At 36.1% G+C, this 16921-nt stretch overlaps 1 protein-coding gene across 7 annotated transcripts in view; it reads left to right on the forward strand.

Annotated features, from left to right (window-relative positions):
• The window catches only part of GARNL3 (GTPase activating Rap/RanGAP domain like 3), a 46754-nt gene that overhangs the window by 6333 nt on the left and 23500 nt on the right, over positions 1 to 16921 (forward strand). For 6 of the 7 annotated variants that reach the window (XM_051636588.1, XM_051636589.1, XM_051636590.1 and 3 more), the window contains exons 2-13: positions 411 to 480; positions 2720 to 2794; positions 4248 to 4347; positions 4772 to 4890; positions 5633 to 5697; positions 7699 to 7762; positions 8015 to 8041; positions 8433 to 8508; positions 9097 to 9195; positions 9749 to 9852; positions 10915 to 11023; positions 13275 to 13320. In XM_051636588.1, coding sequence (XP_051492548.1) covers positions 411 to 480; positions 2720 to 2794; positions 4248 to 4347; positions 4772 to 4890; positions 5633 to 5697; positions 7699 to 7762; positions 8015 to 8041; positions 8433 to 8508; positions 9097 to 9195; positions 9749 to 9852; positions 10915 to 11023; positions 13275 to 13320 — 954 coding nt within the window. Of the gene's footprint in view, positions 1 to 410; positions 481 to 2719; positions 2795 to 4247; positions 4348 to 4771; positions 4891 to 5616; positions 5698 to 7698; positions 7763 to 8014; positions 8042 to 8432; positions 8509 to 9096; positions 9196 to 9748; positions 9853 to 10914; positions 11024 to 13274; positions 13321 to 16921 lie in introns of those variants that run through there. The other variant, XM_051636594.1, reaches the window with a different exon arrangement.

Here is a 16921-nt window from a genome sequence, read left to right on the forward strand (position 1 = left end):
TTCTCCTTGTGTGTAGGCTGAAAAAGGACTCTGAAAAAAAAGGTAGCGATATGCTGTGTAAGCTTAATGAGCGCAGTGCAGTTGTCCTATTACAGGCATTAAGTTTATTTTAGGTTTTTCTTCCCTTAGGTTAAAGGGGATTTCAAACGTCGTGTTAAACCACCACTTGCTTTGAAGCTCTGATCACATAATGACTAAATATTTAGTTTAATATTTTTTTTTCCTTCCAGTCAGGGCACATTTCTTTTCTTTTGGGGGTAATGTGAAAGCCAGGCTGCAAAGGCTGCTAGAGATTGTGCACATTGTAAGCGGTGTTCGCTGCAGTAATATTTGTTACTGGCAGGGTATAGTGTTGCAGGAGATCTAAGGCTAGTTGACTTTTGTACACTGATAAAGGGTTTCTATTCCAGCTCTGTCTCTGAAGATCTGGGTTGCAGACGTGGAGAGTTTAGCAGAAAGCATTACGGATCTGTGGAGCTTGTAAGTTTGCATGCCCTTTGATTTTAGCAGCTTATAATGCAGAGCTCATATCCTTTTAATTTTTTATCTGTTTTGGAAAATGTGCTTTCTGAGCTGGACTTGAAAGTTATGTGGTAATAAATAGAGACTTCAGAATAGATATATTAGACCTGTGTAAGTAAATCTTTTTACTATCTTATTTAGGAATATTTCATCATAACAGGATAAGAAGTGTTAAAAAAATACCATATTTAACCCCAGATGGAAACTGAGCCTTTTTCCCTCTTGCAAACTGAAGATTGCAAAATATTAGGGTAGTAGTTGATGAAGTACTTGCAATTATGTGGTACATGTTTGTGTGTATATATATGTTTATATGTAATTTTATGTGTACATGTCTCAAAGCAGTGAGAGAGGGTTTAAAAATAAAAGAACTAGTCAGAATCAAGATAATGAAAACTGTTTGCTAAAATCTGTCAGTTATTCTGCATTTTCTTCTAATTCAAATATTAAGTTGGCATTTCATTTTTCTCATACATTAATTTTTCTCTGCTGTGGAAATAGCAGTACGTCAGCAGTTAAATAACATCATTCTAAATACAAGGCCATAATGAAATTACATAAACTTGCTATGAGAAAACAGAAGTGGGGAGAGATGAAGAAACTGAACTCCAGCTCATTGTGGGAAGAAATAATTAATTTTCTGCTAGCTATAGTTGTAATTTAAAGTTCTTGGATAGTAGATTTATTAATATGTATGTAAATTGGTTGCTTAGTTGCTGCATTGCAAGAACACTGTCTGTCTGTCTTGCCTTTCCATAGATTCCACATAACAGATGTGGTGCTTTAATCAAAAAAGCAAGTGAACTGCTTTCTGCTAGGAAGCTCTTTAATTTCTAGATTATTTTTCTGGAAAAGAAAAATTTATTTTCAATCATGAATGCACAGTAAGATCACACAAATGGTCTTGTTTTTTGATTGGCTTTCTTAAAATTCTGCTAATGTTTTATGAAATTGTGTCTTTTTACATTTTAACCAATTTTTACATTTTTACCAATCCCTGGATTCCCTTATAAAAAAGCCAGGCAGTCTTTTTTCACAGTATTTATGAAACTGTTGAAGCCTTCAGCTGGAAACAAGACGTATTTTCTGATGCTAATGATGGAAGTAGACCAGGACATGCGTACCTTATGTTGTTCAGTAGTTCACCGAGTATTAATACTCAGTTCACTGAGTGTTATGTTTGAAGATTCTTGTTGCTCTCTACCTCCTGAAAACATCAATAAATAAAATGCAGTAAAAAAGACTGCTAGTCCCGGTAATACATCCAACAAGTAGAGTTTTAGGTTTAGCAAGGCTGAGAGAACAAGAATCATGAAGTCTGTGAAACCCATTGTTTTGAAAGGAACAAGTTCCAAGATAATTTTCTGGAAAGCAAGTAAGTCCCTCTGTAGGCAATTCTGTGTACTGATGTAGCTGAAATCTCAGGCAGATCAGTACCAGAATCTACAAACAGACTGAAGAGCTCTCCAGCTCATACCTCTTTAAGAGTTATAATTGGGTCATTCCAAATCTGTAAATTAGTAAGAGCTGCGCTAATCCCTTTGCTGTGGGTAGTCATAGAATCATAAAATGGTTTGGGTTGGAAGGGTCCTTAAAGATCATCTAGTTCCAACCCCCTGCGTGGGCAGGGACACCTCCTGCTAGATCAGGTTGCTTGAACCCCATCCAACCTGGCCTTTAACACCTCCAGGGAGGGGAAAGCCACAACATCCCTGGGCAACCTGTTTCAGCATCTCATCACCCTCACAGGAAAGAACTTCTTCCTAATGTCCAACCTGAATCTCCCTTCTTTAATCTTCAAACCGTTGTCCCTTGTCCTCTCACTATATACCTATGTAAAACAGACTTAGCCCAGCTTTCTTGTAGGCCCCCTTCAGATATTGGAAAGTTGCTATAAGGTCACCACAGAGCTTCCTCTTCTCTAGGCTGAACAACCGTAGCTTCCTCAGCCTTCATAGGGGAGGTGCTCTGATCATCTTTGTGGCCTCCTCTGGACACACTTGAGGAGTTCTGTGTCCTTCTAATGCTGGGGACTCCAGAATTGGACACAGTACTCCAGGTGGAGTCTCACCAGAGCAGAGTAGAGGGGGAGAATCACCTCTCTTGACCAGGGAGAAGAAGAAACTATAGCAAGCTTTGATTGCTGATCATATAGCTATTTTTCGAACTAGAACCTCTATCTTAAACTCTCTTATAGCTTATATCTAGTGATGCTGATGGAGCCATTCAACGAGCTGGACGGTTCCGTGTGGAAAATGGCTCCTCTGGTGAGGTAAGTGACTAAAGATACTCATAGAAAGCTGAAAAAATAATTCAGCTTCAGTTATTCCTGACCATGGAAAGATATATTTGCAGTCAATTACTACGAAAGAGGACTTGAAAAATGCTAAATAATACAGGAATGTAAGAATCTTAAGAGGAGGATGTTTTTTTCCCCGAAAAATCTAGCTTTGGTCTTCTTTCAAGGGTATGTAATGTTGACAATTTAAATTTTTAAGGGAAAAGCTGGTGTTTTCTTCAGTTTTGGTAACTTTTTGCTTGCCTCATCATGTTAGAAGAAAAATACCTATCTTTCTGGATAAAGCTTCGCAGTCTCTAGTTCCTCACTTTATATTGGTGTCGTGCTGATAATACTATGTTCAAGCTGATCTTTATGCTTTTAGGTTTATTCCTCTGTGTGAGGTTATAGCTTCATTTTTTAATTTTATTTTGCTGCTTAGTTGTCTTTTGGCAGCTATGCTTCTCTTTAAATAAGAGAGAAAGAATCTGAGTGGAGGCTGGGAGAGTCATCCTCTCTAGATTCCTGTGCTGTTAAACTCATGATGTGTCCCTGCAACCACTCCAATGACACTTAGGTTTCTGCTTAGCTTAATTTTGTATCTTCCTTTCCAAAACCCTTTTCAGCTGTACAAACCATCTTAATATACAAAGAAAGAAGACCTCATTAAATATATGTAAGGTCTTGGTAAGCTTGTATTTAACTAATATTAACTAATAGTAAACTATTAGTGGTGATCTGTTTGCGTCAGCACTGAGTGCAGAGTTTAAAGCAGTCTGACTATTCTGTATTGAATCTTTGTGGAGTCATGTTCTGTTTACACTTTCTTTAGTTCAGTTTCATGCAGTTGAAAAACTGATTAGCTTGTATCGCAGAAAGATTCTGTGAGTGGGTTATGAATGGCCACATGGTGAATAGATACGGAGAATGGCTTTTTCTGTGTATATGTTAATTCTTAGTGGAAAAGGACTTGAGGGGTGCTTGGGAATTTACATTAATTAGCCAGTTCTGAAAGAGCACTGAAGAACTTCCAGAGCACAGTTCTACGGAGGAGTCCTTGAGGTTTATTTTGGGAAGAAATGAGAAAGTGAGACCTGAAGGCAGAATTCTATTTCATAATGTATCCATTTTTAGGTTTTAAAAATACATTCCACATTGAAATATCTTCTTTTCAATGGAATACTAAGCTGTGACCCATGATGGTGGTACAATAGGAAAATACTATAAATACTTAGAAAGAAAAGAGGAAAAAAAATAGGAGAGGGAGAAATTTTAATTTCAGCTACACAACAACTAACTTCAGAATAATTCTTTGCTTCTTAAAAAACAGTACTCAGCTAAAACTCTTCTGGTGAATCAGCCACTCTTGACTGGCTTTTCCCTTTGTTATTATATCCTTTCTTTTTCCCTTGATATTTCATCTAACAGTCTCCCAATTGCATTTCAGAACACAGACTATGCTCCGGGTACATGGCACAGAACAGATGTGCATTTGGAAAACCCAGAATATCATACAAGATGGTATTTCAGATATTTTTTAGGGAAAGGTAATTATCTTTTTATGAGTGGATTGAAGATTTGATAAATGAAAATGCAGTTTAGCTTTGAATTGCTATTATTTAAATATGGAAAAAAAAGTGTGGTATTAATTTAGTATTACTGCATTTCCTGTAGAGAAAATGAGTTCTTGTTTCATGTATTTTTAACCTGAATACAGAAGGTGGATTTCTGTAAGCAGCAGAACCCCTGCTACCAAAAGGGATGTTTTGAAACCCTTCTTGGCCTTGAAGGCTGTATCTACCTCCTGGGATTTTTTACACATATGTATATAAACACATAGTTATGTAGATATTCTTACATATGAATGCACATATTTACACATTTATATGCATCTCTCTCTCTGCGTATGTGCGCAAACGGGTCTGTGTGTTGTCTTCATGGTTGATAATGCTTCTTGGTTTTCCCTAACAGTTCATCAAAATTACATAGGTACGGATGCAGAGAAGAACCCTTTCCTTCTGTCTGTTGTACTCTCTGACCAAAACAATCAGCGCATTCCTCAATACCATTCAATACTCTGGAGAAAAACAGTAAGAAACAAATATTTAACTGCTGCTCTGACTTTTTCTTTGTTTGTTTGCTTGTTTGTATTTATTATACTATTTTTTGCTTTCTTCAGAATTTCAACATTTAATACATTTTTTAAATTTCATATAGTCAGAACATATAATTCTACCATAGTAAATAACACTAAACCAGCTTTGTAGATATCATTGGACTACACTTTCCGAAAAATTTGCAATGCAAGATTTTTTTAATTGTTCTTACCTGCAACTCTGTGCTATTTTAAGAAATTTTTCCTAAACTGTTCTTGATTATGTCCTGCAATCCATTTAAGCAATGACTTTAGAGTGCTTTTAAGATTTTCTTATACAACTTTAAGTAAATAGGCAGGTGTGATGCTGGTTTCACTAATATTGTTTAAATAATAAAGTTGAGTAAGAGTCTTTTATACAAGCATTAATCGTTTTAAAAAGTCTCTTGTATGCATGCGTGGCTCCCCCCCTGCCTTTTTTTTTTTTTTAAGAAATAGATTTTATTGTCTGCCAGTTTCAGGAGCCCACATACCACGCACGCCAAGGTGGTTCATACTAAGAAAAAAATAATTTCGCACCACACTTTTTTTTTTTCCAAACCAGTAGTAAATATGGCTAAGTAAAGATAGCATGGTTTTGTTCACTGTTAATTAATGGTTTTTATTAATATTCCTATTTGAATATGTAGAAACAGTCAGTATATCCTGTAATATCTCCTAGCTTTTCTTCTTTGCAGGGTACTCAGAAAATATGTCTCCCTTATAGTCCCACAAAAACATTATCAGTGAAATCCATATTAAGGTATGTATTTAAAAATAAGTTATCAGTATGCCTTTTCCTGTAATTCAGAGCTTGTGTTGCATGTTTTTTAAGATAGATTTATAAAAACAGTAAAAGCAGGTTTACAAATCTTAATCGTTGAAGGCAGCAAAAAGTGATTTTAAAACCTATTCTGAAATAGGCAAAGTAACAAAATGGAGAAAAATTCTTAGCACTTTTTCTTCAGCAGACAATTTTCAAGTTAATGGGAAAACAGACGGAAAGTGAAACTGCAGTGGTGGAGAAGAAATATCTTTTAAAATTAAATATACAATAAATAGACCTAGGGAACAGCAGATTTTGACTAGAGAGGTGGTTACTATGTGGCCTTAGCAGGAGAAGGCAAACGGGGAAGAAACCAGAAGTTAATTAGTTGATTTTCTCCATGTAAGTCTTGCTGTGCATGTGTTACCCACGTTGTCAGTGAAGCCAAGGAAACTCCCCAGCGAGTCTGTACAGGCATGCTTATACCCAGTGATTCCACTTTTGTGGCAGAAGAGAGTATAAAGTGATCAAGTCCAACAACATTCCTATTTCTTTCATTATTATAATCCGCAGAAATGTCAGAACACCTATTTGCAAAGTGTTCATTCAGATTTAATCTGCAGTTTTTGCAATTTAATCATATGGTGTGTTTTCTCAGATCCCTCACTGACAACGTATTAAGATACATCTTCTGTAAGGATTTTACCTCCTCTAGAAACCCATTAAAAATCCCTTCATTTACTGAACAGGTAGTATGCACTAGATAAATGAGTAGTGTGCACTAGATAAATGAGTAGCATGCAGGTCTTCAGAGCCTGTGATCTGTATAGAGTATGAGCAGATGTCTCTAGCTTGGTTGAAGCCATAACATTGCCAATGCTAATGTGAGAGGATAGTTCTTGCATTAGGGCCTGTGTTGCCATGTGCAGTCAGTACTACCGGATCTGGATTTTCCTACAGCTGCATAAGATTTCTGAGAGGTCCCAGACCACTGAATTTGCCAGAGAGGCTAGCAGAGCATTGAGGCTCGCTTTGTATTCAAATTTCCTGGGCTGTGGCTGTGGTTTGGAGTGTCAAGATGGTGAGACGAAAACACATCAGATCCCTTTCATCTTTGAGCCTTCTCTCGGGCCTGATTGATACTCCTCTGACATTTCAACCTGTTCACAGCCAGCGGGAATGTAGGTACAGACTGTCCCAAGTAATTTTGGTTACATTAATAAAATTTGTTTTTTCTAAATTAACTAGAACATTCTAATTCCTTTCAGAAGGAAGTAAACTAAATCCCATCTGTGTTGTTGTCCTGGTTTGAGCATAAGCAGTGATGGAAAAGTGCATCAGATTGGACCTCTCTAAGCTTAGGCAGGTTTGCTGTGCCCAAACTGCGTTTGCTACTCCATGACATGCTGTGCGGTTCTATAAATTAATGCTGGGGAAAAAAAATAATAGTAAATACAGAAATGTGAATTAGGAATAAATGCTATAAATTAGGTATTTCTGTTTATTGAGGCACTTGATCATACTTCTTACTTAAGTACTTTTTTTTCTGGTTTTTTTGTGGCTATTTGGCATGTTAATTTGATGCTGAACTGCTCATTTTTAATTTTTCTTTCCTTGACTTATTTTAGAAGAGACAGAAGAAAAGCTTATAATATGGAGTAGGTTATTGAGTCCTCCTACAATGCTCACAATGATTATGTAGAAAGCCAAAGTGAAGGGTAATGGAATAAAGCTCTGTGCTTTATAAGTAAATACAGTAAATTTAAACCTGATCTCTATGCAGGGTCTTAATAATTTATGGTTTTAAAATCCAAAAGAAGTTTTGGAGGTTAGTATGGTGGGAAAGAAATGGATATTCCAAAAAATATTCTAGTATTCCATGTAAGGGAGACTCTGAGCAATATCTTTTCTAACCAATGTTAACTTGCAACCAGTTAGTGGTTTAAAGTTGAAGTGTATACTTGCTCTTCTATAAAGCCATATTTCATTTGCATTCAGTGCTATGAATCTTGACAAATTTGAGAAGAGTCCAAGGGAAATTTTTCATCCTGAAATACAAAAGGTAGGAGGTGATTTCTTTTTTTGTTTGTTTTTCTATATTAATTTCTGGAAATAAAAATCATTAAGTGTAAATGCTACTAGTTTGTTTCCTTCAATAACAGGATACTAACGATCAGTAGTGTTACATGATAATACAAAGCAAAGTGTGTTTATCAGTTAAACTGGACATTTCAAACAAAACTTAAATATAGAAGGATGTTACAGTTTTATTTGTGTTAATACTAGTGTACTAAATGTATTGTTTTGTTTACAGGATTTATTGGTTCTTGAAGAGCAAGAGGTAAATGTAACCTTACCACTCCTAGCTCACAGACCTGTTAAACAAATACAGTTTTGTATTTGAAATACTTGCACTGACATCGTTGACAATTTAGAAATTAGTTGCTTATTGCAGTAGTGTAGTATTTCTTTGCAATGTGTAAGAAAAATTTTTAAGCACCAACTTAATAGATCATATTAATCACCAAATTAGTATGTAATAAAATTCATAATCTATAATCAAAGGTAAATTATTAGGTATCTGCTACTTGTGCATATAATGGAGTTGTTATGAAATGTATAAACCCATGTATGGGATGTATACAAAGGTACATTTATGAAAGTCCGTTGAGAATACATTATTTTAGGTATTTTGGTTACTTTATCATCTAATATTTGGTTTTATTTCTCAGGGATCAGTGAATTTTAAATTTGGAGTCCTTTATGCTAAGGATGGGCAGCTTACAGATGATGAAATGTTCAGCAATGGTGAGTTTTTCACCTTTTTCCTTCTTTTATTCATCCGAATAAAGAGTGCCTACACATGGAAGCCAGAAAGAAGGTGATGGTTATGTGAACAGTAGTTTTGTTAGGTTTTCATGTTGTATTGTGTGAAAAACTGTAGTGCAGAATCTTCTATTTCTATAAAAGGTTGCTGTAGGAAACCTACTGTTACATCTTAGAAGATACCGAAAGTTCTTCTCTAGAAATAGACTGTACAAGCTAAGATTTAGAAAAAGGATACAGTTGAAGGAGGTGACTCATGTTACCAGTGAAAAATCAGTGTTTATAGTTCTTTTACATTTTTTGCAGCCTGATCATGTTCTTCTATGCACTAGGATAGTGTCTTGGAGTTAGCAAAAGAGGTCACTGTTTAATATAACGTACTGATGCCTGTTCTGCAAGACTGCAATTCTGTTTCTGTAAAGGTAGAAGCCTTGGAAGACAGGAGGGAAAACTAATTCAGCTGAAACTTTGGTCCTTGTGTCTTGGGAGCAGGACCTCTTTCTGTATTTTTACTATTTTTTATAGATGTCCTATTACTACGAGTGCTTTTCTATTCCCTTCCATATGTAGAAACCGGAAGTGAAAGCTTTCAGAGATTTTTGCATCTCTTGGGTGACACAATTACTTTGAAAGGCTGGACAGGCTACAGAGGAGGACTGGACATTAAAAGTAAGGAGGAAAAATAAAAGGGGGTGGGAGGGGGCCTTGCAATATAAATGTTTTTGCTTAATGCATGCATGTATTTTATACATTATACAAATAATACAGTCCCAAAACAGACTTCCTCATGTGCATGCTTAATGCTCTGCTCCACCAGGAAAAAGTCAGGTTAGTTTAAATCACTGATAGGGAATACAGTTGAAGAAAAGTATTTATGTGACCTGTATTTTCAAGATGGATGGTTTCATTCTGCATTGGAATGGGGTGAAAAATAACCTGACATGTTACCTGCTTCATGAGAGTAGGGCATCATGGCTGAAGGAATCATTTGTGATTTCAGGAGGCTAGGTGAAGGATGTAATAGGATTTAAGTGAATAAATGTGCAGATTAGCTTGCAATCTTGGTTTGGACTCATGTAAAACATGCAGTGTGGACATTTTCTAAAACAGATCAGAAAAAAGGACAGCTAAAGAAGGCTTGATAGAAGGACCTGATTTATCTTTCGTTCCTTCGGAAACTTAGCGGACTTACTCCTGATGAGAAAGTTATTTTCTGTTGCAGATGATACAACAGGAACCTGTTCCATCTATACGGTTTTCCAAGGGCATGAAATTATGTTCCATGTTTCAACCATGCTACCATATTCTAGAGAGAACAAGCAGCAGGTACATCCTTCTCTCTTTTTTTTCACGTTAATATTTTAGAAATGTAAGTTTGCTTTATTTTTGCTTTATTTTTTCCTCAACATTATACCTCATGCTGAGAATTTAATTATGTTTGTTAGAAGGTAATGCATCATATAATCTCCATTATGTTACAAAAGACACTTGTAAAGAAAGTAAAAATTGATTGGCTGAGAAGTGATTGAGTATTGTGTTACTCAGATGAGTTGTAGAGCTTCACTGGTCCAACTGTTGCCTCAACCAGTTTAGGAAGGTTGGAGACTTACGTGTAAATTGTCAGAATACTTGTATATGTAATACACAGCTTATACTCAACAGTTTGTGTAGCTTGGAGGCAATTCCCCATGTGGTTGTGTTACTGGCAAGCTTTGTGCATTTGTTCTAAAGTGCTGCTGTTTCTGTCTCATAGATTGACTAGGTGGGTTCTTGGGTATTTGTTCAAATGTGGTGTCATCCATTAGTTGAACCTTTCTGTGTATTATATGATGAAAAAATACTTCACAAGCATATGCATTTACCTATACTTCACACAACCATAATGATTACTTGTAAATTACTTGTTTTACTAATTTCTTATTTGAACAATAATTATTAGTATAATAATATAGTTAAATTATATAATTGTATTGCCCTTTTTTAATTTCCATGTCAGTTTTCTCATGCCTTTGCCTTGGATTGATGGAGACATCACAGCAGAAACCAGCAACCAATCAGAACATTTATTGTTTTTAAAGAATAACTCAACATCGTTTTTTTCCCTGTCATTTCAAGAGGTGGATTTGCTTTGTTTGAATGCTAGGTGTTTCATACCCACTTTGTGAATATTAATTATGGAAATTCTGGAAGCTGAGTGCTTTATTACCATAAAAATATGCAATAGCTGCTATTTTACTTGCTTATTTGCTTTAAACATATTGACCATAAGTTTTCTGTTTGCAGTTTGGGAATATTGTTTTACCATTCTGTCACAAAATTGTTAAGGTATTTTTTTATATCTTTTAAGTCATTGTGTCTGCCTTTTTTTTTTTTTTTTTTTTTCTCCAGGTAGAAAGGAAGCGACATATTGGAAATGACATCGTCACTATTGTCTTTCAGGAAGGTGAAGAGTCTTCTCCAGCATTCAAGCCATCTATGATTCGCTCTCATTTTACACGTATCTTTTCCCTTATATTCCCCAGTGATTTTTTTTTTTTTTTTTAAGATCAATATTATTTTTAATTCTACCCTAAGTCTTTTCTACATGCTGTTTATGGAAGTGAAAGCTAGTATAGAAAGGCAGTGGCGTTCTTGCATTCTTTACCTTCAACTGCTTGCCTAGGAGTCTCGAAGTCTGCCTCATAAAACTATTTTTATTTTGAACTTCTTAGAAGTTAAGGTCAAGGCAAGAATTTGATTTTTAAGTAATATTTTTATTGAAGGTATTTATTTTTATCACAAAATAAATTCCATGTTTTCATAAAACATAAATTTAAAACAGTATTTCTGTTAGTGGTGTGAATTAATTTGGCATTAGCTACTGAATATTGCCTTTTAATGTTTAGATAGTATTTATTTTAGGTATTTATGTATTTCAGATACATTTTTCTCATATCTCTCAGAATATATACTATATATTCTCTATATTTTGGCAACCTGAGTTTTTCAAACTTTTGGTTGAAAACATTGTGAAGATAATGTGATTCCAAAAAACAGCTGCCAATCGCTTGGGATTATCATGGGGTCACACTAGTGACTCCCAGTCTGGCACCTCTAGGCTAGGTGGAATGGACTGAAGAAAAATGGGTGGAAACAAGAAAACTCTTATTTGTATCTGTGCTCTGTTGCTGAGTTTTAAAAAATTATCACAAAGCCGACAATTTCTAAACCTAGTTCTCAGGCTGACTGATTGTAGTTAGAACTTTCTTGCTAGTTTCATCTGTGGCTGGCCTTACTTTTTAGATTTAAGCTGTTTGTATTAACCTCTCTTACTCTAAATGGAAGAAGTGACAAGAACAATTCCACAATTTAAAAAGTAAATCTTTAGATACCAGAGGAACCTAAATAATGCTAATAAGTAATGTCTACTAAGTCAATTTACCTCTGTGTCAGAGTGTCCGCATTAGTAAAAAAGGAGTAATTCTTCCCTTATTGCTGTTATGAGCACTTGTTATGATGTAATTGAAAGACCCCACTCTTTTCAATTTTTGACAAATTTTTTGAGGTTCAGCTGTGTGTGGTGTCATAATGAGTTGGAAGGGCAGTTGTGCCCTAAATCTGTAAGAATGTATTATCATTTAGGTAATTTTAAGTAATCCACAGCTGGTCGATGGAGTCATATTGCCATCCTGGTATTTTCACTTGAACAGTAGTCAAGGATAAAGGTGTCTGCAAGAAAACTGGGGCTTGACACTGGTCTGTGTTGGATGTGGTGAATCTCAAAGCTCATTGAATCTGTAGTAGAGCTTAGTACTTACTTTCTTACAGACCATAGTACCCCTTTTTTGTTACTTTTGCAATGGGAAAAATTAACATACAGATATCCCACCGTGTAATCCTATACGGCAGTGGTAGCTGCTGTAAGGGTTTGCCATGTGTCATCTGTGGGTTAGGACTGAGTTACCCAAGTAGAAGCGTCCAGGACCAATTTAGGTGTCCCAGCATACTTGAAATGCCTGTACAGGTCTGGCAGATATGACTCTGGGCCTACAGGAGATCTGTGCCTCTTTTGGAATAGCAGCTGGAGACGAGGCAATATACTCTCACAAGCATCTTAAATAGTGCTGGATGCTTATGTTGAAATAATTTAATGCCATTTGAAGTCTTTTTTTATTGTGCAGTCTCCAGTAGTGATTATCATAGCTGTTGGTAAAGGTCTCTTTGTTCTACCTGGAACAAGCACATACAGCCAATGCAGTTATTCAGACTTAAACTTTCTTTGACACTGTTTATAAGGACTGAAAACTTAAGAGACAGTGTTAAGGAAATCTGTCAAAGCAAGAAGCCTTTACTGATTCCGTAGAAGTATCTTGCAAAGCAACCATAAGGATTTCTTTGACTTTTTGGCCAGATTTGCCTGAAGTTACAAATCAAGACTGGTAATACCATTTTTTATCAACTGGAAGAGTGTTTAATTACAAGTCTATCAAATACACACAAACCACAAAATGATATGGCACGTTTTCCACTTATATAGTGGCAAGAAGTCTGTACAAGAGGTACTAGCTCAATTTTTAAAACCATGGAACAATGAATTTTGTATAGGGCCTTTAAAAATAATAAAATGTGCATAGTCTAGAATATTTTCTATATTTACTTTAATGTATTTTACCTTAATTAAACCTGTGATCTGCTGTAGGAAAAAAAAGTGTATTAAAATGCATGTGAGCTTCATTACTACTGGATTAACTTCCTTAACTACATGGCAGATATTTTTGCCTTAGTGAGATATAATAAGCAGAATGACAGTTACAGGTAGGTGCTGACTGTAACAAAGAACTTCACACTGACTTTCCGATGGTTTAGATGTAATGGGAAAAGGTTTTGTATTGTCCACCTGTCTACATGTCAAGAAGTCAAATAAATGTGCAAAATGAAAAAGCAGTATGGTCCTGGATGCAGATGGCTGTAAACTGGCTGTGAATAAGTTGCATGGGTCTGACCATCAGAAAAATGAATTTCTGGAGCAGGCATAAGCTAAGGGAGCAAAACAAAACTACTTTTTAGATTAAATGTAACAGAATGATGGAAAATATGCCTGGAACATTTGGACCTGTGAGATCAATGATGTGGTGAATTACATGTATGATGAAAGTTATTGAGATGTGATGTGACAACCATGGACTGCACGTTAGGATTCTGTTGTAGCTAAGCAAAGCAGCTCATTTTTAGGGATTTTACTAGAGTACTTGGACAGTTGGACATCACATACTTAAAGCCTAGTGGAATTTTGCTGGTAAATAGCATGTTATTCATCTGTGTTTCAGTTAGCCTTGGAACTCTTACACTTGGAGGCATATGCTGTCCCACTCTGAGCCTGATAGGTCTCACTAGAATCTGAAAAGCAAGAATTTCTGCAGCCTCATGCTTAGGCTTCAATGAACAAAGTGGCTTTAACCAAATAGTTAATCCCAAATGTCATCTTGAGATTAATGGTGAGATGCCTGGCATATCTGTCAGTCTTGAAAAAGCAGAGAGACAGTGGGATGTCATTGTTCCAGCCCATGGGAGGGATTCACCTTGGGCTTGAACCTTATAAGCAGTTTAGAGAATTAGAAGACCCACCCTTTAGCTAACAGTGCATGCTGCAGTCCTCAGGAGACGACATAGACTTAGCACTGTTATTTCTGCTTTACAAAGAACTAGCAATGTCTGTAGTGATCCCACTTCTACTGAAAGTATGCTATGTCATTTACTGCTTAGACTAGTTCAAAATGAAATGGGAGAATTGTGTGCTCTTTGGATATGCATCTTAGGAGAGTACTGGTTAGGTTTGAAATCACTGCCAGGTCAGGTGCTTAAGTCACTCAAGGCTAAAAAATTTACATTGGGAAGCCAAAATGCTTGGTTTATCAAGCACTAAAAAGGAAATTTCAGGGCATTAAGCTAAAATTATGCCTCAAACTGGAATCTGTGTATGTGTGTATGTCTACAACCCTCAAGGCTAAAAACTTTGCAAGATGGAAGGGGGAAAGTTAGGCTTTGAATGCAAATTTCTAACAGCTGTGTGAGCCTGCATGACATTACTTATTATTTAGCAAAATTTTAAATAGTTTGCAAATCATTCAACCCAACATTTGCAAGATGAAGCCCAGGGTTGACAGCACTGGGTCCGTGATCCTTTGATGTGAACTAGTAGTAAGCTTGTAATGGAAAGAAAGAAGCAGAACTTGGAAATAGCTTCCAGGAAAACTGGGTCCTTAAGTAGAGTAGTTTTTCTTCCTTCTTCCTTGACAATTCTGTAAGTCTGTGAAAGAGACCAGCAGTATCCTTGGAACTGATCACCTGGCACTCATCCTTTTTTTGAACAACCAGTATACCTTTGTCAGCTAAGAAATACAGTCCAAGTGTAGGAGGCATTCTTTTAGCCTCGCCCTCAATGCATAATACAGACTCCTGATGCCAGCCTTGATCCATGGTTGCAGAGACTGCTGCTTGCATCCAATCACATGGTTCCAGCCATTCCAACATATGTAAATTCTGGCTTGCTTTGGAAGTTTTTTTAAACTTCATAGACTGAGCAATATTCATGTCATCTAAGAATCTTCTTTTCTTGCTGCAATGTAAATTACTGGATCTTTTTGTATCTCGAGATACAGGATTGACTAAGCCTTCTTGTCTAAATGCAAAATGTGATCATTAGCTTCAAGAGTTTGGTGCTTTTTGTGCAACTGCAACTCCATCTAGTCATTTATGAATGTTACTTGAAGTGATTTGCAGTGCAAATGTGGAAATCCACAAGAATGGGAAGATGAGAAGAAAATGGATCAATATTAACTAAATTTCTTCTAGGGAGCTCCTGTCTTACCTTTATCTTTGGGTTCTTTAATATTTGGGAGTCTTTATTTTGGGGCATGCTGGAGGAAAAGGTTCGTACCATCAATGTTGTTCTTGAAGGGGAGTGTGAGACAAAGCAGGTATATGCTAAATAGGTAAGGAGTTGAAAGTCTATGAACTTGGGTGCTTAAGGTGCATGTATATCCACAGGGAGAATATATATAGGGACAAGTACATCTCAAAAGTATTTTTATTTAGAAGTAACTTTCAAAATAGCTAAGACACTTTTATCTGGATTCAATAAAATGAGAGAAATATATATTGCTGTCTCTCTCCAGCATACCATTAAGTCTGTCTCCAGAGAACAATCCAACAGCATGATACTTCAGTTTGCATATGTGGGGTTTTTGCCCCCTCCTCCTGTTTGTAGCTGAAGTTTCTTTTAGAAAATGTTGGTAGTGCAGTTAAAAAAAGGAGCAGTTTTATTTTGCTCTTACTATTCTGTGAGCACCTTTTTGGATGGGTTGGTTGGTTGTTTCCAATTGAGTGTCCCCATAGATTCTGCTTTTCAAAATTCTCAAGTTTGTGAGAGGCACAAAACATGTTCGTTAATACAGTGTTCAATTAAAGTTCAGTTACTTCTTATTTTCTTCTTATATTGGAGCAGAAATCCTGGCATACAACTGTCATTAGCCTTTAAGAAGTGAATGTTGTCCTAATTGTAAGCTAATAGTCAGTAGATGAGCTAGCCATGGTAAATAAGATAAATTTGTCTCTCTCACGCTGAATAACTGACTGCCTTTACTATGTCAGTTCCTCTTATTCCTTAGTTGCTTAATTTTGCCAGTCTTAACACATCTTCCATTAGTGTGTACCATGCAGTATTTTTACCTTATGTGGCAGGCTTAATACATTATTTTATATTTCAGCTAGGCCTAATTTCATTTCTTTCTGTCTCTTCACCTTAGACACACATAGGACTCTTGTTCCATTTGTTATTTTTTTGTGAGGATGGTCTTCCAAGTGGCAAAAATTTCAAAGAAATAGGGGATACTCTGGGCTTTTTCATATGCAGTACCACTGTGAGGCTTGACACTGAATTTCTGCTTAGAATTACTTCCTATTTTGTGTGACTCAAGATCAGTTTTGTGGTTTTCCCTGTCTTAACTCATTCTGCTTTAGCCAAGAAACATTTCACACTCTGTAGTGATAAATTATCTTTTTTCCTGGATGGAAAAAGATAGCGATAGGGCATCTCTGAAATTGTGTCTTGAATCTGTGAAGCCAGTATTAGCATGACCAATAACCATGCAAATGTGATAGTGCATTTCAGATTGTATGGGCAGTTTCTAAGCTTTCATGAAAATAGACTGGATTAATCCATATCAATCCATATAACTCTGTCATGGTCAATCACTGCTGTTTTTTTTAGCAAGCAAATTCTGACTGGTTTGTATAACAATAAATATGAGTTGAATCTGTAATTGTACCACTTAACTTGCTGCGACTTATGTCAGCTGCTCATGCCACTTGGAAGATCTTTGACTGCTATTTTACAGTGGAGAAAATTGTGCAGACT

This window comes from Apus apus, chromosome 19, assembly GCF_020740795.1.
Source record: "Apus apus isolate bApuApu2 chromosome 19, bApuApu2.pri.cur, whole genome shotgun sequence".
NCBI lineage: Eukaryota > Metazoa > Chordata > Aves > Apodiformes > Apodidae > Apus > Apus apus.